The sequence below is a fragment of the Mesoplodon mirus genome (assembly GCF_964341445.2).
Source record: "Mesoplodon mirus genome assembly, chromosome: 2".
Taxonomy (NCBI): Eukaryota; Metazoa; Chordata; class Mammalia; order Artiodactyla; family Ziphiidae; genus Mesoplodon; species Mesoplodon mirus.
Window position 1 is genome coordinate 15,250,107 of NC_138977.1, and position 25,748 is coordinate 15,275,854.

At 38.8% G+C, this 25,748-nt stretch overlaps 1 protein-coding gene across 7 annotated transcripts in view; it reads right to left on the bottom strand.

Annotated features, from left to right (window-relative positions):
- BANK1 (B cell scaffold protein with ankyrin repeats 1) overlaps positions 1-25,748 on the bottom strand; it is a 322,904-nt gene that overhangs the window by 174,290 nt on the left and 122,866 nt on the right. For all 7 annotated transcript variants that reach the window (XM_082602768.1, XM_082602766.1, XM_082602765.1 and 4 more), the window contains exon 7: positions 2,649-2,845. In XM_082602768.1, the coding sequence (XP_082458894.1) occupies positions 2,649-2,845 (197 nt within the window). The remainder of the gene's footprint in view (positions 1-2,648; positions 2,846-25,748) is intronic.

Sequence of the window (25,748 nt, forward strand, 5' to 3'; positions counted from 1 at the left end):
TTGTTAATTAGATAACTATCAAAACATGAAAGCTACTCATTCATAATCAAAAGTCTCTATTCATAGATTGTATATAAATTATTAACCTTTCAAAGTAAAAAACGCCATGAAGAAATATCAAGAATGTGATTTGAGGCTCCTCCTTCTTTCTCCTTATTCATCTAGCTAACATAAGATATGGATGGCACTTGTTCGTTTATGAATGCTTGCTAATGATTCTCTTTTTATCTTTATTTTAAAAAGTCATGAGCGACTTTTTCCTTCTACCTACCCATTTTATTCATCAATGACCAAACTCACTGTGTTGTAACTCCCCGTGAGATTCTAAAATGAACAATGTTTCACTGATGGAGGATTAGGAAGAAATGAAGAAATCAGTAAATCAGTTGGGGGGTATGTCTGAATTTAAAAGTATATATATTTCTTCAGTACAGAAGTATGGTCAATTGGTGGATTATAAACTGCAAACTGAAAGAATATCTATTCCTTTCAACAATTCTGAAAAATAGTTCATGGAAAATTTGAATGCATATGTGACAAATCTGAGATTTATCAGAATGTGGTTATAACATTAAAGCTATGTAAATGTTATGAAAGAAACAATAAAGTATTTCAGCAATGCAAATAGATTGCACATTTTTTCTCTATTAAGTTTAGATATAATTTTAAAAAGACATAGCTGCTATGATTTATACTATAAAGTCTCAACACGTGTTCATCTGACACACTTCCATAGTCACTTCCTTAGTGACAGCAGAACATCTGCAAAATAATTGATCTGTCGTCCTACCTATAATGTCGATGTCTACTATAGACATGCGGGCAAAAGGTAACAGCTCACGACGAGACAGAATACATGAAATAATTTAACAAATTTCATAGAATAATTATCAAGTACAACTGCAAAATTAGAAGGCAACCACTATGAAAGAAGAGTCACCTAAAGACAGTGATACCAATCTACTTGTATCAATGCTATTATTGCAGGAGTAAAGGTATAAATACCCAGAGGATGAGAGAAAAAAAATCATTTCCCACATCCATCAAATCCTACCCTCATAGTTGCTTTCTTATCTACTGTCATTATTATTTAGTACTATGTTATTTATGAAGTATGTGCAGTTTTGCAAGGGGCTGCATCTGTTAAAAGCTGAGTCCTCATTGGAGAACCGTAAGTGGAAGCGTCACTCTCTGAAAATCAGGGATCATCTTGGAAAGTAACCCTGGATGTTGAAGACTTCTAGGGGAAATTTTAACTTCAGTTCACCAGTGGTTAAAAATTCGAGAATAAGGTTGTAGAGAATTGAGTACCCAGGATGTAGGAATAATAGGACTATTGTGGGACAACTTACAAGGCTGAATTGATTCATCGACTTACCTGAGATAGATGCCATGTTGCATTGGTCAATGACTATGTACAGTGGATAATAACGAAAATGAACACATTCATCAGATATATGACAATCACTATCTAAAACCTTTCCATGAATAAAAATTATGCTTATTCCTCATTTGAAGGACATAGAATATAAAAAAGTAGTTTATTAATTTTATTACAAAACTTAATTTCTGTATTTATTGTAAATAAAATAAATACTTGTATTTTAAATACAAGTAGTTCCAGATGGTGGATGATACCCATGCTCTTCTGATAACTATTTGCTATTTCTTAAAAGTGGAGAAAAAAGTTAGATTGGTTGTCATTTTGTTCTCTGGAAATCAGAAATACCGATGGTTTTTAGAAGTCCAATATTACATTTACTTAACCTAATAATCGGAATATATGCTAAAATGACCAGAAGCATTTCAATGTTCTATATTAACCGTTCTTTGGCAATAAAATTATCTTCTGAGAATCCAACGACAAATTCTGACATATTCACCAACACAATAATTGCCTATTATATTTTCCTAAGAGTCATCAGAAGTATAATTCACTTTCTCGAGCAAAATGTGCATACCTTTGTTACAAACAGAAAATAATTGCTTTTCTAAGGTTGATTATGGAAACACAAAGTGTGTTTTATGTACTAAGGTAGTATCCCCTCCTTCAATCGTCCCTTGGTTGCATTCTTACAGAACTAATATCCTTCAAAGGGCGTTCTGAAATTTGGAGTTTCAACACACACAATAAAGAACTGGGACTTAACAGAGAGAGAAAGGGAATCAATCACATATCAGAAACAAAGTTAAACAACATGAATTAGCTTTTCATTGGGTAGACTTTTTGAATAATTATCAAAATATATTCCTTTAACCTAGTAAATATTTATCTCATTTTACGTGCCTAACAGCGCCTTACTTAGACTTTTGAACAAAAGATGAAAAGTAATAGGTTTTCATTTCCTTCCTAACATCTCCTATCCAATACTGAACAGGCTATTTAGAAGCCAGAAAGACCAGATAAGTTTCAAAGAGGCTATTTAGGGGTGGGAGTGTGGAGTCAGAGCTGGTTTATGGCATATGAAAACAAGTTGAATAATCTTGCAAAATGCTTAAGACAAGGAGTGACTCAGGGCCAACAGACGCTAAAAACGAGCTGTATAGTAGCATCATTTTCAAGAGCAATGTGAAGGTACCCACACACACATACATACATATTAATTTTATAAAAAGAGTTTTAGAGATAAAATGGAAAAAAAACTTACTGAAAAGTCTTCGAAGATTTTCTTGAGCTCTCTGTGACCACGCCTTTCAGCAATACGTGCCGGATCTGAACCCTCCGAATTTTTTATCTTAGATGCCCAAGTTGCTCCTGAACATTGAAGCAAATGAGTAGCCAAGTTCTTTAGGCCAAATTTTGCTGCACAGTGGAGAAGAGTTGGAAGTTCTTTGAAATAAGAATCTATAAGCATAAGAATAGGATAATTTTTTATCTATCTCGAACCACATAAGAAAAAGTCAAACACAATCTACTCCTAAAAGTAATTCCCACAAAGCAGAGCAGACTTTTAGTGTGATTTTGCAAATAAGAAACTGTCAGTGGTTTTAGCAATGCAGACTCTCCCTCTTTCTATTTCTCATCTTAAAGCAAATATAAACTAATATTCTCACTAGCATTAGTGCCTCCCCCTTATGTGTTGGGTAGGTTTAATTTAGAAAGGCATATGGACCTCCTAAATGTAAAACAAAACAAAAACATTACATTGTAATAACTCCTCTTTCAATGTACTGCAACATTAACCAAACACTAAATAACAAATAAAATCATCTATACAACTTTTTGTGTTTTCAACTGCCATGCCTAGTTTGCTTCTCTTTGAAGTTGAAGTGAACATGAAATTCCTCGGGGTGTGGGTTATGTTAGATTTTTATGTGAAATTTTTCTTTCAAAAAGTAACTGCAACAGCAAATAGGCACTTTTATACAAATCTTCAATATGGAAATTTCCATCAGGATTTTACAGGTTTCATATCAATGTTCTGGAATTTGAATTTCCTAATTACATGTTAGCTATTAGTTAGAAGACGTGTATTAATTATGCGTAACTATAAAACGATGAATGTATACTGCTATCACAATGCCAAAACACACACACACACACACACACCCCGATGAGTGGTGGTTTGTTATTATTCTACACTTTCACACCTAGCTGGAAAAACTGTGTTATAGAAATTACACACCAGCTTACTTTAATAGCTCTGGCATTATTAGAAGCAAGCAATGTGAAGACTTAGAGCAACAGAAACAAAGGCATCAAAGCAAAAGTCAATTGTCTTCCAGCAAAATTCTAAAGCAATGAAAACAGCCACCTCATAATGTTTTGGAAAACTGTGAATCTGGCCTCATTTACTTCTTTGCTGTTTTGTAGACCAAGAGAAAAAAAAAAAAAAAGGAAAAGAGAAGGGATTTAAACCTGGAGTTTTCAATTCACTTGGGTGTTTCAGGGCTGAATAAATTATCTAGTTTGTTAGTTTGTATGTTTTAACAGGAAACATAACAAAACAAAACAAAAACCTTCAGGACATGTTAAGAACTTATAGTAAGGAAATATTTTATCCTTCAAAATGTGTTAGAACTTAAATGACTGTAGGTAAATCTAGGATAGTATTTCAATGATAAATGCACTTGTCCCTTCTTATATGGTGAGCAGTGACTAAAAAATTATCAAATATTTTATGAAGATGAGCTTATAGAAGCTGAAACTGTTCAAGGTAGGTACCAATTTTCAAAATAAAAATAATGTATTTTCTCCAAAAGGAATTAAGATATAATCTATTTATTTTCATTTAAATGAATTATAAAATAATTTCTGCTACAATTAAACCAAACCAAAGTTAATAAAGAAAAAATATTTGCATGATAATGTCAGATTTTTACATGCCCTTGGTCATCTTTCTCTTTGTCATACCATACAATATACAAAAAACATCATCACCTGCCAATAAATGCCTTATGCATTGTTCTTGCACATTGTTATTCTGTTGTACTTTGAAATCACTCTTGATGCACCTTAAAATATATTTTCATTACATAAGTGTTTAATCATTATAGGAATACATTCACCTTCTAACCTCACCAATTTCCCCTGTCAGTAAATTCCTCAAGTTTAAGGTAATATAATATTAGAAACAACTACAATAAACTTCATTAAAAGTCTCTCTATTTTTGTACACCAGGAAGAATAAAAAGAACCAAGTGGACGTGGTTTTCCAGGGCTCACTTCTTAACAGTTTTGATACTCTGAACCATGCTTTCTAGCACAAAAAACCAAGAAGTTCTGCTGATTTAAGATTATGCTGCTGATACTAAAAGGGAGTACAGGTTTGAAGGCTGGCTCCTTCAATTTCCATTTCTTTATTTCATTTTTAGTTGTAGCTGAAAAGCCATTAATCTTCTAGAATGCTTTGTGAAGTCAGAGACATGAAAGAGTTTTGGAGGACATTTTTCCAGTTTCCTACCCAGTAACAGAATTCCATTCCTAGAGTTTATAAAAGATGACCTTCTAGTTACTGCTGGCATAACTCTAATGATAGAGTGTTTTATCATTAGACATTATTACTTCTGTTGAGGTGAAATTTCCTCTAAATTACCATATCTTTATATCCTTTGGGAAATACAGAATATGACAGTTATAAAAGCACGGGCTTAGAGTTAGTTGGCTTTGCCATGTATTCACTATGTGAAGTTTCAGCAAGACACTCAGTATCTGAGCCCAGCTTTCTCATCCACATTTGTAGGGCTACTGAGATAATTAAATGACAACATATAAAAAGTGCCCAGAAAGGTGTCTGAAACATAACAGGTATTCAATAAATTATTAGTTTCCTTCTCCTTCTTCTGCATCAAATAGTTTAAAGCATCCTTGTCCTAACTCACCTTTGCCCCAAGCTTATGATCACTCATTCTTTTCATTATTCCAAAGTAGTTACCATCCTGAGAGACTGACCCCGGAATAGTTGGTCTTCTACAAATTGATGAATCCATTTCAAACCTGCCCCAATGTCATCACTACAGCAGTACCTTTCAGTTTCTTGGATGAGGTTATTCTGCCTGCTTATCTTCATTATGTAGGAGATGCTCAGCTTGCTAATATACATGACCAATAACTAGAAAATTTCTAATTTAAGGTATTTTTTATATTAGTATATGACAGAGTTAACATTTCAAAAAATTAAATGATTCATTGGAGCTGTATTAATTATTTTAATACTAATTAGATTGTGATCTCTAGCACTGTTTTTTCCAGAACATCAAATTAAATACACTCAGTATGTACATATGTTATTATATTACTATACATATGAAATTTATATATGAATAAAGGTATTCATATCAACAGAAGTATGATTATGCTAAGAAATAGTTTGGGTTTTTCAGTATGCTGCTTTTTTATAAAATCATACCTTTTATATTTTAGCCTTGATTGGATTATTATGAGAATTTGAGATATGAATGGATTGCTCTGTGTGGGGAACAAGCATGTTTGTAACAGCATAAGATAAGGAAGTTCTTTATCTTAAAAAATAAAAACTTGCTGGGGGAGGCTATACTCTCTTATGGGCATAGACTCAGTGTCAGAGAAGGAGTGCTGATCAAATAATGTGTCTGTGACCCAGGGGAGTATTACATGCTGTCCCTTGCTATTCTTCAGTGCTTAATTTCATTCTAGATCACATGATCACTAACGTTTTTGCTAAAAGATACTGATGTTTCAATTGGCTTCTGAAGAAAATATAGAAGTATAATTTATATTTAAAAATACACTGATCATGGGTTTCATGCATTTCGACAGTTGTATACACCCATGTAACCATCACCCAAAACAAGCTAAAGAAACTTCTATCACCATCACAAGTTCCCTCCTGCTCCATTCGAGTCAATTCCCCATTTCAGAGGCAACTACTGTGTAATTTCTATCAACACAGATAAATTTTATTTCATCTTGTATTTCATACAAATGGAATCATACAGTATATACGCTTGTATTCCATTGTCCTCTGCCCTCTATTTCTAATGAGAAGTCAGACGTAATTCTTATAATTGTTTTCTGTATGGTATGTGCTTTCCTCAACACACGCATCCTCATCCCCACCCCTACCACAGGCACTTTTAAAATTTTCTCTTTATCTTTGATTTTCACCCCTAGTAGAATATATACAAAAATGTTATACCTATACACACCTTTAACTATGGTATGTGTAGGTATAATATTTTTGTATATATTCTACTAGGGGTTGCAGAGCTTATTAAATCTGTGGGTTAATGTCATTCCTCAATTTTGGATCATTCTCAGCCATTATTTCTTCAAATATTTTTCTGCCTCATTCTCTCTCATCTTTACTTTGAGAATTCAATTATACATGTTTGATCATGTAGTATTATCTCATAGATCTTGAGTCAAAACTGAGCCAAATTAATATGTAGATGAGCTGAGCTTGTTCTTTTTTTAAGGCTTTACTTAGACTCTGGATTTTTCCTCTCTTTATCAGCTTGAATACTTTGACTGTCTTCAAGTAAACTGATTCTTTTCTCTTCTGTTCTTTCTACAATTAGGCCCATGAAATATCTAAAAATTTTCTGATATTTTATGTTTCTAGCACTTCCTTTTGTTTTTTATTATAATTTCCAATGCTCTGATGAAATTTCCATCTCTTTATGCATGTTGTGCAACTTTTACAATAGATTCTGTAACATATTTATCATAGTTATTTTAATGTTCTTATCCGAATTATTTCACCATCTGGACATTTCTGTGTTTGCCTCTAATGACTGTCTCTTTTCTTGACCACAGGTCATCTTTCATTCCTTCTTTGTGTTCCTTGTAATTTTATATTGCATGCTGAACATTGTACTCAAGGACTGAAATAAATAATATTTACCCCCAGAATAAGGCATACCCTTTCTTCAGTCAGACAACTAGACTTGGAAGCTGATTCAAATTAATCTGTAAGTGAGCAGAACTTGGTCATTTTCTGAGGCTTTACTTCGATTTAGTTAACCACTGGCTTCAAATATTTTGAGGGCAGAATCATAACTTTCTTCAGCACAGCTTGGGATCTGAGCTTTGGTGAGACTCAAGAAATCTCTGTTGCTCTACAGACTGGCTGCCAGCCTTTGGGTCACAGGATGGCTCTTTTTTTTCTCTCCAGTTCTGCCTCCAGAATTTTTCACATCAGAAAATCTTGCTCAGGATGGGAATAAAGACACAGACCTACTAGAGAATGGACTTGAGGATATGGGGAGGGGGAAGGGTAAGCTGGGACAAAGTGAGAGAGTGGCATGGACATATATACACTACCAAACGTAAAATAGATAGCTAGTGGGAAGCAGCCGCATAGCACAGGGAGATCAGCTCAGTGGTTTGTACCACCTAGAGGGGTGGGATAGGGAGGGTGGGAGGGAGACGCAAGAGGGAAGAGATATATGTATAGCTGATTCACTTTGTTATAAAGCAGAAACTAACACACCACTGTAAAGCAATTATACTCCAATAAAGATGTTAAAAATAAAAAAAAATTTTTTAAAGAATATCTTGCTCAGATTTTGGGGGGGGCCTCTGTATACACTCAGTTAAGGCAGACACTTATTATCCCAATAGCTTGGAGGTGTTTTTTCCACTTTTATGCCTCTTTGTATTTAGAATCTGTCTGCTGCTGCTTTCCATATGGCAAAAGCTTTGATGGGATTTGTCTCAGCAACCCTGTCCCACTCTCACTCTTTAGCAGCCACTAGTGGTCCTCAGGGATTTTAAGGATACCTCTCAACCTTACTGCCCTTGTCCAGCCATTGGTATACTAGCTCTGTGCACTTATGACAGCCTACAAAAGAGAGTTAGTGGGTGATACAGACCCACTCTGTAACAGGGATTCTTTGGGATTTTCATCCATCACAGTAGCCTAAGTATAGCCATTAAATGTTTGCTAAATGTTCAGGTGGTTTCTCTTTACTCCTCATCTATAGTGAGTTCTTATCCTCCTGCTTTGTAAGGGATGAAAGAAGTCATGAGTTTCTTCTCTTTTGTGAAGGACTTTTCCCTTTCTGGAATTTAGTTCATTTAGATTTCTTTCGTCATTCATTTTCTGCTGTATTTAAAAAAGAAACTGTGATTTTGAAGATCATCTTGCTTGTTTCTTACTATTACAATAAGAACAACAGACTCTTATGATGTTGTACATCTTAATCAGAAGCAGAAGTCCTATGAGACCTAAAGACCATTTAGTTATTTTCTTAAACTCACAGCATTTCTTTTGCAAGGTTTGTTAATCTTACCTATTAGATTAAAATAATAGATTCCTTAAGAAGATATTTAAAAAAAACTTTTTAGAATGTGTTTAATCTGCAGTATAACATCTGCTTCATTTCACGGCAATTTTCATTTAATTAATGAAGATATAATTCTTTACATCTGTTTCTGTTATCAAGGTGTGAATAAAGAAGTCATAACTCACACTAAGGTGTGACCAATTTGCTTTTGACTTTTTTTCCGGACAAAATAAATTTTCAGTTTTCAGTTGTTTCAGCCAATGTCTGTCAAATGGTAATTTCAGAGGAACAGAATTAAGTGTCTGGCAGGGGAATTTTTCAATGAAAATCCAATTTCACTAGTTTTTGCAAATAAAAATAAACAGATGAGCTAGAACCTAGTAAAGAAATGTTTGTTTGGGCTGAGCCATTTCCAACAGTTGCATATAATCCCTATAAACGACGGCCAATAATTAGATTGAAGTTATCAAACCAAGCTTCCAAAACATTAACCTAGCTCACCAGAATAATAAAATGGGAATATGTCCTGGGTTAGCTTTAAAATTTTTTAAGTAAGATGAGTATGCAAACTGGAAGTGCATGACCATGTAATCCACTGTTCTCTTAAATCACTATCTGGAATAGTAAATCTTTATTCACTCAATGTATGAGGACCAGGTGGCCACTATAGGACAAAACAATGAAGCACACAAAAAAGAGAAGATAAAAAGTCAGGAGATCTGCATTCTAATCCCAGCAACTACATGGTGCTTGTGAAAGTTCTTTCATTTCCCTGCACCTCAGTTTCTTCATTTATAAAATTATAAGGTTGGATTCCTACAGAATTGTAGGATTTAGGACATTCTTCTGAGCTAGAGGCCATGCCACAGATGGTTTTAGGGTAATTTTCCCTGATGCTAATCAGATACCAACTAAAGGAGTAAGGATGATATTTGTGAAGGTTGAAGAAAGGTAATGATTTTCATTCCTTTCATCACAGGATTTGGAGTCTGATGAAATGTTAGTATTTCTGTGGATCTGTAAGACAGAGCATTGCTGGGTTTATGAATCTGATTGCTCTGTGACAGGAGAAGCACACATACAACATGTGAGGTGTCACTCTTCCCGTCTGTTGAAAGAGTAGACATTTAATCCTATTTAGAATTTCAAGCAACCAAAAATACTACCAAGATTATCGTATTTCTAAAATCTTGATACTGTAAATTAAATGCACATGGGAAATAATGGTCCATTAAAGGCCTTTGGTGCAATTTGTTATCTCTCATATTACAAAAAATATAAGAGTGGGAAGCTTGGAGTCCATGTCTGGAGGTAATGTGAGGAAGCAAAGAGGCAAGTGCATTTCTAATTAGCAGTTCTTGGAATTGGTATTAATTAAATTTAAATCTCACAGCATTTGAATAGGGTTGTTTATAGTCCACTTTCCACTACCGAACCCAGACAGCGATGAGGAAATAAAGAGTGGAGCTGATCCACGTTTAACCAGCCCAATCTGTGGCTAACCTCTGGTTAAAATAAGAAATCTCTAGAAACCTTATGTATATCCATGTGTGATTGTACTGTGTTCCTCTGTGTTCATTTAAAAAATACCTTTTGAAAATTACCAATTTTGTCTCTTCTGATTCTTAACAGCAAAGGGACCAAGAACCTAGAAAGAAGCCAGGAAAGAGCCTAGAAAGACCCAGGAAACCTGGAACAGCAAGAGTGTGGAAACAACTTGGGCCTGGGTTGGGATCAGATGGCTGACTACCACCAGGCCATGCCTTACAGGTAGAAAGCTACCCAATGTCCTTGTATGCGTTTCACATGGAAAGCCAAGGAATGTAATACCACCAAGCAGTAAATCAACTTATCTGGCAGAGATGCGTGATTTCATTAGTAAGGCGTATTTGGCATTTTTAAAGGACTTCTTGGAGTCTTGAGAACCTGATTTATTCTTTAAAAAATATTAAATAATTTTTTTTCTTTCGGTACGCGGGGCTCTCACTGCCGTGGCCTCTCCCGTTGCGGAGCGCAGGCTCCGGACGCGCAGGCTCAGTGGCCATGGCTCACGGGCCCAGCCGCTCCGTGGCATGTGGGATCTTTCCGGACCGGGGCACGAACCCGTGTCCCCTGCAGCGGCAGGCGGACTCTCAACCACTGTGCCACCAGGGAAGCCCAATAGTAAATAATTTTGATAATAAACGTGAACTAAGGCAGGAAAAAATCTGGGAAATTTTTTTGGGCAATAAAGGGGCTGGAGAGAGAGCTTTGGGAACACCAGCATATGTAATATAGGGACAGATGGAATCTGAGAGTGATTTGGGAAGCACCTAAGTGTAGGATGGTTGGAAAGAAAGGTGAAGCATGTTAGGGAAACCTCCTAGAAAGCTTGTTCAGGAGGAAGGCCTGAATGAGAGTGGTGGCGGTAAAAATGGACAAGGACAGAGATGCCAGACATTTCCAAAGAAAAGTTAACGGGACTAGATGATTGACTTTATAGCTCTGAAGGAAAGAGGTGGTTTAAGATACCATTCAGGTTTATGGCTACAAAGTTACAAGGTAGAAGAGAAAGAGTATTCATTAGAGAAGGGGACAGACCACTGTCACGGAGCAGCACAGGTGGGGGTGTTGATGGGGTGGCTGCTGGCAACACGATTACAGAGCGCTAAATCAAACGAGACATGTGTGTCTTCGAGTAGAGCACATTAGTTATGAACGTAGCTCCTGTGTCACTAAACATTAATAATCACCACAGAACACTTGTTTTGTGGAAGAGGACGTATTCTGAAATAGGGCTGCCGAGCTCCTTTTGCCATGTAAGGTAACAAAGTCATAGATCTAGGAACTAGGATGTGGATAATATCTATCTTTAGGAGGCAATTATTTAGTTTTCTACACTAAGCAAAACGTGGTAACAACACTGGAGTCAATATCTACTGTTCCTTGACCAAGAGTTTATAGTATGTACATGACCCAAACTGCAGCTGTTACCACACCATCCACACTGCCTCAAGTCTGTAAACCAGGATAGGTTACTTTGAGAGATTTTTCTATCCACTGGGTTACAGTTGCTTTGCAAATCTATTGACCAGCATTTTTCAAACTGATTGCTGGGGATCCCAAAATGTGTGTGGGTGGATTACAGTTGTTTAGGGCTGCTGACATCTGAACAATAGGATGATGGGGAGTGTGATGGTTCATTTTATGTGTCAACTGTCTTGGTTATGGTGCCCAGTTGTTTGGTCAAACACCAGCCTGGATGTTACTGTGAAAGCATTTTTTTAGATGTGATTAATATTTAAGTAAGTAGAATGTGACCAACCCAATTACCCTCCATAATGTGGGAAAGCCTCACCCAATCAGTTGAAGGCCCTAGGAGAAAAGACTGAGGTTCACCAGAGAGGAAGGAATTCAGTTTCCAGACTGCCTTTGGACTCAAGGCTGTAACATCAACTTCTGCTGGACCTGTCAGCTTGTTGGTCCGCCCTGCAGGTTTCAGAATTGCCAGCCTCACAATCCCGTGAGCCAGTTCCTTAAAGTAAACCTCTCTCTGTCTTTTTCTCTCAGTCTATTCTCTTCATTCCATTTCTCTGGAGAATCTTGACTAATTCAGTGAGGAAAATGACTGTGGTGTTTTTGGTAAACCATAACAAGACATAAAAAACCAAGTTCTTTTACATTTTTGAGTTCCTATTCTTCCCAGAGTCATGCAGTGAATCTTTACACCTGCACCGACACTAAAAAGATATTCTGTAACTATCTGGTAATGGCATAATCCAGAGAGCAAAGGACTCCCTTTAGGAAGCACAGGGAGATGGCTTGCAGGTAGGGTAGTGACTGGGTAGTATGGGGGTGGGGGGTTCTGGACCTGTCAAGAGTTTCAGAGGATAGACACTCTAGGTTTGAAAATTATCATGCACAACGGCTGCAAAAGTAAGAGGGAGTTCCTTAAGGATTAATTTATTCAATTTACAATTAAAAAAAGCAAGTTTCTGTGCATGTGTGTGTGTGTGTGACTGAAGCTAACCCTTGCTTGCATTTTTCTTTACAAAATGAGTGAAGTAACTTTAGGAAGATGGCGGAAGAGTAAGACGCGGAGATCACCTTCCTCCCCACAGGTACACCAGAAATACAGCTACATGTGGAACAACTCCTACAGAACACCTACTGAACGCTGCAAGAAGGCCTCAGAACTCCCAAAAGGCAAGAAACTCCCCACGTACCTGGGTAGGGCAAAGCGGAGACACTCCCACACAGAGGATCGGTGCCGACCAGCACTCACCAGCCCGAGACGCTTGTCAGCTCGCCCGTCGGGGCAGGCGGGGCTGGGAGCTGAGGCTCGGGCTTCGGTCGGAGCGCAGGGAGAGGACTGGGGTTGGAGGCATGAACACAGCCTGCAGGGGGTTAGTGTGCCATGGCTGGCCAGGAGGGAGTCCGGGGAAAAGTCTGGAGCTGCCTAAGAGGAAAGGGACTTTTTCTTCCCTCTTTGTTTCCCGGTGCGCGAGGAGAGGGGATTAAGAGCGCTGCTTAAAGGAGCTCCAGAGACGGGCGCGACTCGCGGCTAAAACCGCGGACCCCAGAGACGGGCGTGGGACGCTGGGGCTGCTGCTGCCGCCGCCAAGAAGCCTGTGTGCGAGCGCAGGTCACTATCCACACCTACCTTCCGGAGAGCCTGTCCAGCCTGCCACTGCCGGGGTCCCGGGATCCAGAGACGGCTTCCCGGGAGAGCGCACGAAGCGCCTCGGGCTGGTGCAACGTCACGCCGGCGTCTGCCGCCGCAGGCTCGCCCCGCCTCCGTGCCCCTCCCTCCCCCGCGGCTTGAGTGAGCCAGAGTCCCCGAAGCGGCTGCTCCTTTAACCCCATCCTGTCCGATCAAAGAACAGACGCCCTCCGGCGATCTACACGCAGAGGCGGGGTCAGATCCAAAGCTGAGACCCGGGAGGGGTGCGAACAAAGAAGAGAAAGGGAAATCTCTCCCAGCAGCCTGAGAAGCAGCGGATTAAAGCTCCACAATCAACTTGATGTACCCTGCATCTGTGGAATACATGAACAGGCAACGAATCATCCCAAATTGAGGAGCTCTGTGGATGAAAGGTTCTTGGTGCTGCAGCCAGGAGTCAGTGCTGTGCCTCTGAGGTGGGAGAGCCAACTTCAGGACACTGGTCCACAAGAGACCTCCCAGCTCCACATAATATCAAACGGCGAAAATTTTCCAGAGATCTCCATCTCAACACCAGCACCCAGCTTCACTCAACGACCAGCAAGCTACAGTGCTGGACACCCTATGCCAAACAACTAGCAACACAGGAACACAACGCCACCCATTAGCAGAGAGGCTGCCTAAAATCATAAAAAGTCCACAGACACCCCAAAACACACCACCACACGTGGACCTGCCCACCAGAAAGACAAGATCCAGCCTCATCCACCAGAACACAGGCACTAGTCCCCTCCACCAGGAAGCCTACACAACCCACTGAAACAACAACCTTAGCCACTGGGGACAGACACCAAAAACAACGGGAACTACGAACCTGCAGCCTGCAAAAAGGAGACCCCAAACACAGTAAGATAAGCAAAATGAGAAGACAGAAAAACACACAGCAGGAGAAGGAGCAAGATAAAAACCCACCAGACCTAACAAATGAAGAGTAAATAGGCAGTCTACCTGAAAAGAATTCAGAATAATGATAGTAAAGATGATTCAAATCTTGGAAACAGAATAGACAAAATAAAAGAAACTGTTAACAAGGACCTAGAAGAACTACAGATGAATCAAGCAACGATTAGAAACATAATAAATGAAATTAAAAATACTCTAGATGGGATCAATAGTAGAATAACTGAGGCAGAAGAACGGATAAGTGATGTGGAAGATAAAATAGTGGAAATAACTACTGCAAAGCAGAAGACAGAAAAAAGAATGAAAAGAACTGAGGACAGTCTCAGAGACCTCTGGGACAACATTAAATGCACCAACATTCGAATTATAGGGGTTTCAGAAGAAGAAGAGAAAAAGAAAGGGACTGAGAAAATATTTGAAGAGATTATAGTTGAAAACTTCCCTAATATGGGAAAGGAAATAATTAATCAAGTCCAGGAGGTACAGAGAGTCCCATACAGGATAAATCCAAGGAGAAATACGCCAAGACACATATTAATCAAACTGTCAAAAATTAAATACAAAGAAAACATATTAAAATCAGCAAGGGAAAAACAACAAATAACACACAAGGGAATCCCCATAAGGATAACAGCTGATCTTTCAGCAGAAACTCTGCAAGCCAGAAGGGAGTGGCAGGACATATTTAAAGTGATGAAGGAGAAAAACCTGCAACCAAGATTACTCTACCCAGCAAGGATCTCATTCACATTTGATGGAGAAATTAAAACGTTTACAGACAAGCAAAAGCTGAGAGAGTTCAGCACCACCAAACCAGCTTTACAACAAATGCTAAAGGAACTTCTCTAGGCAAGAAACACAGCAGAAGGAAAAGACCTACAATAATGACCCAAAACAATTAAGAAAATGGGATTAGGAACATACATATCGATAATTACCTTAAATGTAAATGGACTAAATGCTCCCACCAAAAGACACAGAGTGGCTGAATGGATACAAAAACAAGACCCATATATATGCTATGTCTACAAGAGACCCACTTCAGACCTAGAGACACATACAGACTCAAAGTAAGAGGATGGAAAAAGATATTCTATGCAAATGGAAACCAAAAGAAAGCTGGAGTAGCAATTCTCGTATCAGAAAAAATAGACTTTAAAATAAAGACTACTAGAAGAGACAAAGAAGGACACTACATAATGATCAAGGGATCGATCCAAGAAGAAGATATAACAATTGTAAATATTTATGCACCCAACATAGGAGCACCTCAATACATAAGGCAAATACTAACAGCCATAAAAGGGTAAATCGACAGTAACACATCCATAGTAGGGGACTTTAACACCCCACTTTCACCAATAGACAGATCATCCAAAATTAAAATAAATAAGGAAACACAAGCTTTAAATGATACATTAAACAAGATGGACTTAATTGATATTTATAGGACATTCCATCCAAAAACAACAGAATACACATTTTTCTCAAGTGGTCATGGAACATTCTCCAGGATAGATCATATCTTGGGTCACAAATCAAGCCTTGGTAAATTTAAGAAAATTGAAATTGTAACAAGTATCTTTTCTGACCACAATGCTATGAGACTAGTTATCAATTACAGGAAAAGATCTGTAAAAAATACAAACACATGGAAGCTAAACAATACACTACTTAATAACGAAGTGGTCACTGAAGATATCAAAGAGGAAATCAAAAAATACCTAGAAAGAAATGACAATGGAGACACGACGACCCAAAACCTATGGGATGCAGCAAAAGCAGTTCTAAGAAGGAAGTTTAGAGCAGTATAATCCTACCGCAAGAAACGGGAAAAATCTCAAATAACCAACGTACCCTTACACCTAAAGCAATTAGAGAAAGAAGAACAAAACACCCCCAAAGTTAGCAGAAGGAAAGAAATCATAAAAATCAGATCAGAAATAAATGAAAAAGAAATGAAGGAAACAATAGCAAAGATCAATAAAACTAAAAGCTGGTTCTTTGAGAAGATAAACAAAATTGATAAACCATTAGCCAGACACATCAAGAAAAAAAGGGAGGAGACTCAAATCAATAGAATTAAAAATGAAGAAGGAAAAGTAACAACTGACGCTGCAGAAATGCAAAAGATCATGACAGATTACTACAAGCAACTCTATGCCAATAAAATGGACAACCTGGAAGAAATGGACAAATTCTTAGAAATGCACAACCTGCCAAGACTGAATCAGGAAAAAATAGAAAATATGAACAGACCAATCACAAGCACTGAAATTGAAACTGTGATAAAAAATCTTCCAACAAACAAAAGCCCAGGACCAGATGGCTTCACAGGCGAATTCTATCAAACATTTAGAGAAGAGCTAACACCTTTCCTTCTCAAACTCTTCCAAAATATAGCAGAGGGAGGAACACTCCCAAACTCATTTTACGAGGCCACCATCACCTTGATACCAAAACCAGACAAGGATGTCACAAAGAAAGAAAACTACAGGCCAATATCACTGATGAACATAGATGCAAAAATGCTCAACAAAATACTAGAAAACAGAATCCAAAAGCACATTAAAAGGATCATACACCATGATCAAGTGGGGCTTATTCCAGGAATGCAAGGATTCTTCAATATACGCAAATCAGTCAACGTGATACACCATATTAACAAACTGAAGGAGAAAAACCATATGATCATCTAAATCAATGCAGAGAAAGCTTTTGACAAAATTCAACACCCATTTATGATAAAAACCTTGCAGAAAGTAGGCACAGAGGGAACTTTCCTCAACATAATAAAGGCCATATATGACAAACCCACAGCCAACATCGTCCTCAATGGTGAAAAACTGAAACCATTTCCACTAAGATCAGGAACAAGACAAGGTTGCCCACTCTCACCACTCTTATTTAACATAGTTTTGGAAGTTTTAGCCACAGCAATCAGAGAAAAAAAGGAAATAAAAGGAATCCAAATTGGAAAAGAAGAAGTAAAGCTGTCACTGTTTGCAGATGACATGATACTATACATAGAGAATCCTAAAGATGCTACCAGAAAACTACTAGAGTTAATCAATGGATTTGGTAAAGTAGCAGGATACAAAATTAATGCACAGAAATCTCTGGCATTCCTATATACTAATGATGAAAAATCTGAAAGTGAAATCAAGAAAACACTCCCATTTACCATTGCAACAAAAAGAATAAAATATCTAGGAATAAACCTACCTAAGGAGACAAAAGACCTGTATGCAGAAAACTATAAGACACTGATGAAAGAAATTAAAGATGATACAAATAAATGGAGAGATATACCATGTTGTTGGATTGGAAGAATCAACATTGTGAAAATGACTCTACTAGCCAAAGCAATCTACAGATTCAGTGCAATCCCTATCAAACTACCACTGGCATTTTTCACAGAACTAGAACAAAAAAATTCACAATTTGTATGGAAACACAAAAGACCCCGAAGAGCCAAAGCAATCTTGAGAACGAAAAATGGAGGTAGAGGAATCAGGCTCCCTGACTTCAGACTATACTACAAAGCTACAGTAATCAAGACAGTATGGTACTGGCACAAAAACAGAAAGATAAATCAATGGAACAGGATAGAAAGCCCAGAGGTAAACCCACGCTCATATGGTCACCTTATCTTTGATAAAGGAGGCAGGAATGTACAGTGGAGAAAGGACAGCCTCTTCAATAAGTGGTGCTGGGAAAACTGGACAGGGACATGTAAAAGTATGAGATTAGATCATTCCCTAACACCATACACAAAAATAAGCTCAAAATGGATTAAAGACCTAAATGTAAGGCCAGAAACTATCAAACTCTTTGAGGAAAACATAGGCAGAACACTCTACGACATAAATCACAGCAAGATCCTTTTTGACCCACCTCCTAGAGAAATGGAAATAAAGACAAAAATAAACACATGGGACCTAATGAAACTTCAAAGCTTTTGCACAGCAAAGGAAACCATAAACAAGACCAAAAGACAACCCTCAGAATGGGAGAAAATATTTGCAAATGAAGCAACTGACAAAGGATTAATCTCCAAAATTTATAAGCAGCTCATGCAGCTCAATAACAAAAAAGCAAACAACCCAATCCAAAAATGGGCAGAAGACCTAAATAGACATTTCTGCACAGAAGATATACAGACTGCCAACAAACATATGAAAGAATGCTCAACATCTTTAATCATTAGAGAAATGCAAATCAAAACTACAATGAGATATCATCTCATACCAGTCAGAATGGCCATCATCAAAAAATCTAGAAACAGAGGACTTCCGGGTAAGATGGCGGAAGAGTAAGACGCGGAGATCACCTTCCTCCCCACGGATACACCAGAAATACAGCTACACGTGGAACAACTCCTACAGAACACCTACTGAACGCTGGCAGAAGACCCCAGACATCCCAAAAGGCAAGAAACTCCCCACATACCTGGGTAGGGCATAGCGGAGAGATCCGCACACAGAGGATCGGTGCCGAGCGGCACTCACCAGCCCGAGAGGCTTGTCTGCTCGCCCGCCGGGGCACGCAGCGCTGGAAGCTGAGGCTCGGGCTTCGGTCAGAGCGCAAGGAGAGGACTGGGGCTGGTGGCGAGAACTCAGCCTGAAGGGGGCTAATGTGCCACAGCTAGCCGGGAGGGAGTCCGGGAAAACTCTGGAGCTGCCGAAGAGGCAAGAGACTTTTTCTTCCCTCTTGGTTTCCTGGTGCGTGAGGAGAGGGGATTAAGAGCGCTGCTTAAAGGGGCTCCACGGACGGGCGCGAGTCGCGACTGAAAGCGCGGAGCCCAGTGACAGGCGTGGGACGCTGGGGTTGCTGCTGCCGCTGCCAAGAAGCCTGTGTGCGAGCGCAGGTCACTGCCCACACCGCCCTTCCAGGAGCCTGTGCAGCCCGCCACTGCCGGGGTCCCGGGATCCAGGGGCGGCTTCCCTGGGAGAACGCACAGCGCGCCTCGGGCTGGTGCAACGTCACGCCGACCTCTGCCGCTGCAGGCTCGCCCCGCACTCCGTGCCCCTCCCTCCCTCCCGGCCTGAGTGAGCCAGAGTCCCCGAAGAGGCTGCTCCTTTAACCCTGTCCTATCTGAGCGAAGAACAGACGCCCTCCGGCGACCTACACGCAGAGGCGGGGCCAAATCCAAAGCTGAGACCTAGGAGCTGTGAGAACAAAGAAGAGAAAGGGAAACCTCTCCCAGCAGCCTCAGAAGCAGCGGATTAAAGCTCCACAATCAACTTGATGTACCCTGCATCTGTGGAATACATGAATAGACAACACATCATCCCAAATTGAGGAGCCCGGAGTCAGTGCTGTGCCTCTGAGGTGGGAGAGCCAACTTCAGGACACTGGTCCACAAGAGACCTCCCAGCTCCACATAATATCAAACGGCGAAAATCTTCCAGAGATCTCCATCTCAACACCAGCACCCAGCTTCACTCAACGACCAGCAGGCTACAGTGCTGGACACCCTAAGCCAAACAACTAGCAAGACAGGAACACAACGCCACCCATTAGCAGAGAGGTGGCCTAAAATCATAAAAAGTCCACAGACACCCCAAAACACACCACCAGACGTGGACCTGCCCACCAGAAAGACAAGATCCAGCCTCATCCACCAGAACACAGGCACTAGTCCCCTCCACCAGGAAGCCTACACAACCCACTAAACCAACCTTAGCCACTGGGGACAGACACCAAAAACAATAGGAACTACGAACCTGCAGCCTGCAAAAAGGAGACCCCAAACACAGTAACATAAGCAAAATGAGAAGACAGAAAAACACACAGCAGGAGAAGGAGCAAGATAAAAACCCACCAGACCTAACAAATGAAGAGGTAATAGGCACTCTACCTGAAAAAGAATTCAGAATAATGATGGTAAAGATGATCCAAGATTCTATTTCCCAGATACAAAATCTTGGAAATAGAATAGACAAAATGCAAGAAACAGTTAACAAGGACCTAGAAGAACTAAAGATGAATCAAGCATCGATTAAAAACACAATACATGAAATAAAAAATACTCTAGATGGGATCAATAGCAGAATAACTGAGGCAGAAGAACGGATAAGTGAGGTGGAAGATAAAATAGTGGAAATAACTGCTGCAGAGCAAAATAAAGAAAAAAGAATGAAAAGAACAGAGGACAGTCTCAGAGACCTCTGGGACAACATTAAACGCACCAACATTTGAATTATAGGGGTTCCAGAAGAAGAAGAGAAAAAGAAAGGGACTGAGAAAATATTTGAAGAGATTATAGTTGAAAACTTCCCTAATATGGGAAAGGAAATAGTTAATCAAGTCCAGGAGGCACAGAGAGTCCCATACAGAAAAAAATCCAAGGAGAAATACGCCAAGACACATATTAATCAAACTGTCAAAAATTAAACACAAAGAAATCATATTAAAAGCAGCAAGGCAAAAACAACAAATAACACACAAGGGAATCCCCATCAGGATAACAGCTGATCTCTCAGCAGAAACTCTACAAGCCAGAAGGGAGTGGCAGGACATACTTAAAGTGATGAAGGAGAAAAACCTGCAACCAAGATTACTCTACCCAGCAAGGATCTCATTCAGATTTGATGGAGAAATTAAAACGTTTACAGACAAGCAAAAGCTGAGAGAGTTCAGCACCACCAAACCAGCTTTACAACAAATGCTAAAGGAACTTCTCTAGGCAAGAAACACAACAGAAGGAAAAGACCTACAATAACGAACCCAAAACAATTAAGAAAATGGGAATAGGAACATACATATCGATAATTACCTTAAACATAAATGGACTAAATGCTCCCACCAAAAGACACAGAGTGGCTGAATGGATACAAAAACAAGACCCATCTATATGCTGTCTACAAGAGACCCACTTCAGACCTAGAGACACATACAGACTGAAAGTAAGGGGATGGAAAAAGATATTCCATGCAAATGGAAACCAAAAGAAAGCTGGAGTAGCAATTCTCATATCAGACAAAATAGACTTTAAAATAAGGACTACTAGAAGAGACAAAGAAGGACACTACATAATGATCAAGGGATCGATCCAAGAAGAAGATATAACAATTGTAAATATTTATGCACCCAACATAGGAGCACCTCAATACATAAGGCAAATACTAACAGCCATAAAAGGAGAAATCGACAGTAACACACTCATAGTAGGGGACTTTAACACCCCACTTTCACCAATGGACAGATCATCCAAAATGAAAATAAATAAGGAAACACAAGCTTTAAATGATACATTAAACAAGATGGACTTAATTGATATTTATAGGACATTCCATCCAAAAACAACAGAATACACATTTTTCTCAAGTGCTCATGGAACATTCTCCAGGATAGATCATATCTTGGGTCACAAATCAAGCCTTGGTAAATTTAAGAAAATTGAAATTGTATCAAGTATCTTTTCCGACCACAATGCTATGAGACTAGATATCAATTACAGGAAAAGAGCTGTAAAAAATACAAACACATGGAGGCTAAACAATACACTACTTAATAACGAAGTGATCACTGAAGAAATCAAAGAGGAAATTAAAAAATACCTAGAAACAAATGACAATGGAGACACGACGACCCAAAACCTATGGGATGCAGCAAAAGCAGTTCTAAGAGGGAAGTTTATAGCAATACAATCCCACCTTAAGAAACAGGAAACATCTCGAATAAACAACCTAACCTTGCACCTAAAGCAATTAGAGAAAGAAGAACAAAAACATCCCAAAGTTAGCAGAAGGAAAGAAATCATAAAAATCAGATCAGAAATAAATGAAAAAGAAATGAAGGAAACGATAGCAAAGATCAATAAAACTAAAAGCTGGTTCTTTGAGAAGATAAACAAAATTGATAAACCATTAGCCAGACTCATCAAGAAAAAAAGGGAGAAGACTCAACTCAATAGAATTAGAAATGAAAAAGGAGAAGTAACAACTGACACTACAGAAATACAAAAGATCATGAGAGATTACTATAAGCAACTCTATGCCAATAAAATGGACAACCTGGAAGAAATGGACAAATTCTTAGAAATGCACAACCTGCCAAGACTGAATCAGGAAGAAATAGAAAATATGAACAGACCAATCACAAGCACTGAAATTGAAACTGTGATAAAAAATCTTCCAACAAACAAAAGCCCAGGACCAGATGGCTTCACAGGCGAATTCTATCAAGCATTTAGAGAAGAGCTAACACCTATCCTTCTGAAACTCTTCCAAAATATAGCAGAGGGAGGAACACTCCCAAACTCATTCTACGAGGCCACCATCACCTTGATACCAAAACCAGGCAAGGATGTCACAAAGAAAGAAAACTACAGGCCAATATCACTGATGAACATAGATGCAAAAATCCTCAACAAACTACTAGCAAACAGAATCCAACAGCACATTAAAAGGATCATACACCATGATCAAGTGGGGTTTATTCCAGGAATGCAAGGATTCTTCAATATACGCAAATCAATCAACGTGATACACCATATTAACAAACTGAAGGAGAAAAACCATATGATCATCTCAATAGATGCAGAGAAAGCTTTCGACAAAATTCAACACCCATTTATGATAAAAACCCTGCAGAAAGTAGGCATAGAGGGAACTTTCCTCAACATAATAAAGGCCATATATGACAAACCCACAGCCAGCATCGTCCTCAATGGTGAAAAACTGAAACCATTTCCACTAAGATCAGGAACTAGACAAGGTTGCCCACTTTCACCACTCTTATTCAACCTAGTTTTGGAAGTTTTAGCCACAGCAATCAGAGAAGAAAAGGAAATAAAAGGAATCCAAATTGGAAAAGAAGAAGTAAAGCTGTCACTGTTTGCAGATGACATGATACTATACATAGAGAATCCTAAAGATGCTACCAGAAAACTACTAGAGTTAATCAATGACTTTGGTAAAGTTGCAGGATACAAAATTAATGCACAGAAATCTCTGGCATTCCTATATACTGATGATGAAAAATCTGAAAGTGAAATCAAGGAAACACTCCCATTTACCATTGCAACAAAAAGAATAAAATATCTTGGAATAAACCTACCTAAGGAGACAAAAGACCTGTATGCAGAAAATTATAAGACACTGATGAAAGAAATTAAAGATGATACAAATAGATGGAGAGATGTACCATGTTCTTGGATTGGAAGAATCAACATTGTGAAAATGACTCTACTACCCAAAGCAATCTACAGATTCAATGCAATCCCTATCAAACTACCACTGGCATTTTTCACAGAACTAGAACAAAAAATTTCACAATTTGTATGGAAACACAAAAGACCCCGAATAGCCAAAACAATCTTGAGAACGAAAAATGGAGCTGGAGGAATCAGGCTCCCTGACTTCAGACTATACTACAAAGCTACAGTAATCAAGACAGTATGGTACTGGCACAAAAACAGAAAGATAGATCAATGGAACAGGATAGAAAGCCCAGAGTTAAACCCACGGACATATGGTCACCTTATCTTTGATAAAGGAGGCAGGAATGTACAGTGGAGAAAGGACAGTCTCTTCAATAAGTGGTGCTGGGAAAACTGGACAGGGACATGTAAAAGTATGAGATTAGATCATTCCCTAACACCATACACAAAAATAAGCTCAAAATGGATTAAAGACCTAAATGTAAGGCCAGACACTATCAAACTCTTAGAGGAAAACATAGGCAGAACACTCTATGACATAAATCACAGCAAGATCCTTTTTGACCCACCTCCTAGAGAAATGGAAATAAAGACAAAAATAAACACATGGGACCTAATGAAACTTCAAAGCTTTTGCACAGCAAAGGAAACCATAAACAAGACCAAAAGACAACCCTCAGAATGGGAGAAAATATTTGCAAATGAAGCAACTGACAAAGGATTAATCTCCAAAATTTATAAGCAGCTCATGCAGCTCAATAACAAAAAAACAAACAACCCAGTCCAAAAATGGGCAGAAGACCTAAATAGACATTTCTCCACAGAAGATATACAGACTGCCAACAAACACATGAAAGGATGCTCAACATCTTTACTCATTAGAGAAATGCAAATCAAAACTACAATGAGATATCATCTCACACCAGTCAGAATGGCCATCATCAAGAAATCTAGAAACAATAAATGCTGGAGAGGGTGTGGAAAAAAGGGAACACTCTTGCACTGCTGGTGGGAATGTGAATTGGTACAGCCGCTATGGAGAACGGTATGGAGGTTCCTTAAAAAACTACAAATAGAACTACCATATGACCCAGCAATCCCACTACTGGGCATATACCCTGAGAAAACCATAATTCAAAAAGAGACATGTACCAAAATGTTCATAGCAGCCCTATTTACAATAGCCCGGAGATGGAAACAACCTAAGTGTCCATCATCGGATGAATGGATAAAGAAGATGTGGCACATATATACAATGGAATATTACTCAGCCATAAAAAGAAATGAAATTGAGCTATTTGTAATGAGGTGGATAGACCTAGAGTCTGTCATACAGAGTGAAGTAAGTCAGAAAGAGAAAGACAAATACTGTATGCTAACACATATATATGGAATTTAAGAAAAAAAAAATGTCATGAAGAACATAGGGGTAAGACAGGAATAAAGACACAGACCTACTAGAGAATGGACTTGAGGATATGGGGAGGGGGAAGGGTAAGCTGTGACAAAGTGAAAGAGCGGCATGGACATATATACACTACCAAACGTGAGGTAGATAGCTAGTGGGAAGCAGCCGTATAGCACAGGGAGATCAGCTCGGTACTTTGTGACCGCCTGGAGGGGTGGGATAGGGAGGGTGGGAGGGAGACGCAAAAGGGAGGGGATATGGAAACATATGTATATGTATAACTGATTAAATTTGTTATAAAGCAAAAAAATAAAATAAAATAAAATTAAAAAAAAAAATCTAGAAACAATAAATGCTGGAGAGGGTGTGGAAAAAAGGGAACACTCTTGCACTGCTGGTGGGAATGGGAATTGGTACAGCCACTATGGAGAATGGTATGGAGGTTCCTTAAAAAACTACAAATAGAACTACCATTTGACCCAGCAATCCCACTACTGGGCATATACCCTGAGAAAACCATAATTCAAAAAGAGTCATGTACCAAAATGTTCATAGCAGCCCTATTTACAATAGCCCAGAGATGGAAACAACCTAAGTGTCCATCATTAGATGAATGGATAAAGAAGATGTGGTACATATATACAATGGAATATTACTCAGCCATGAAAGGAAACAAAATTGAGCTATTTGTAATGAGGTGGATAGCCCTAGAGTCTGTCATACAGAGTGAAGTAAGTCAGAAAGAGAAAGACAAATACCGTATGCTAACACATATATATGGAATTTAAGAAGAAAAAAAATGTCCTGGAGAACCTAGGGGTAAGACAGGAATAAAGACACAGACCTACTAGAGAATG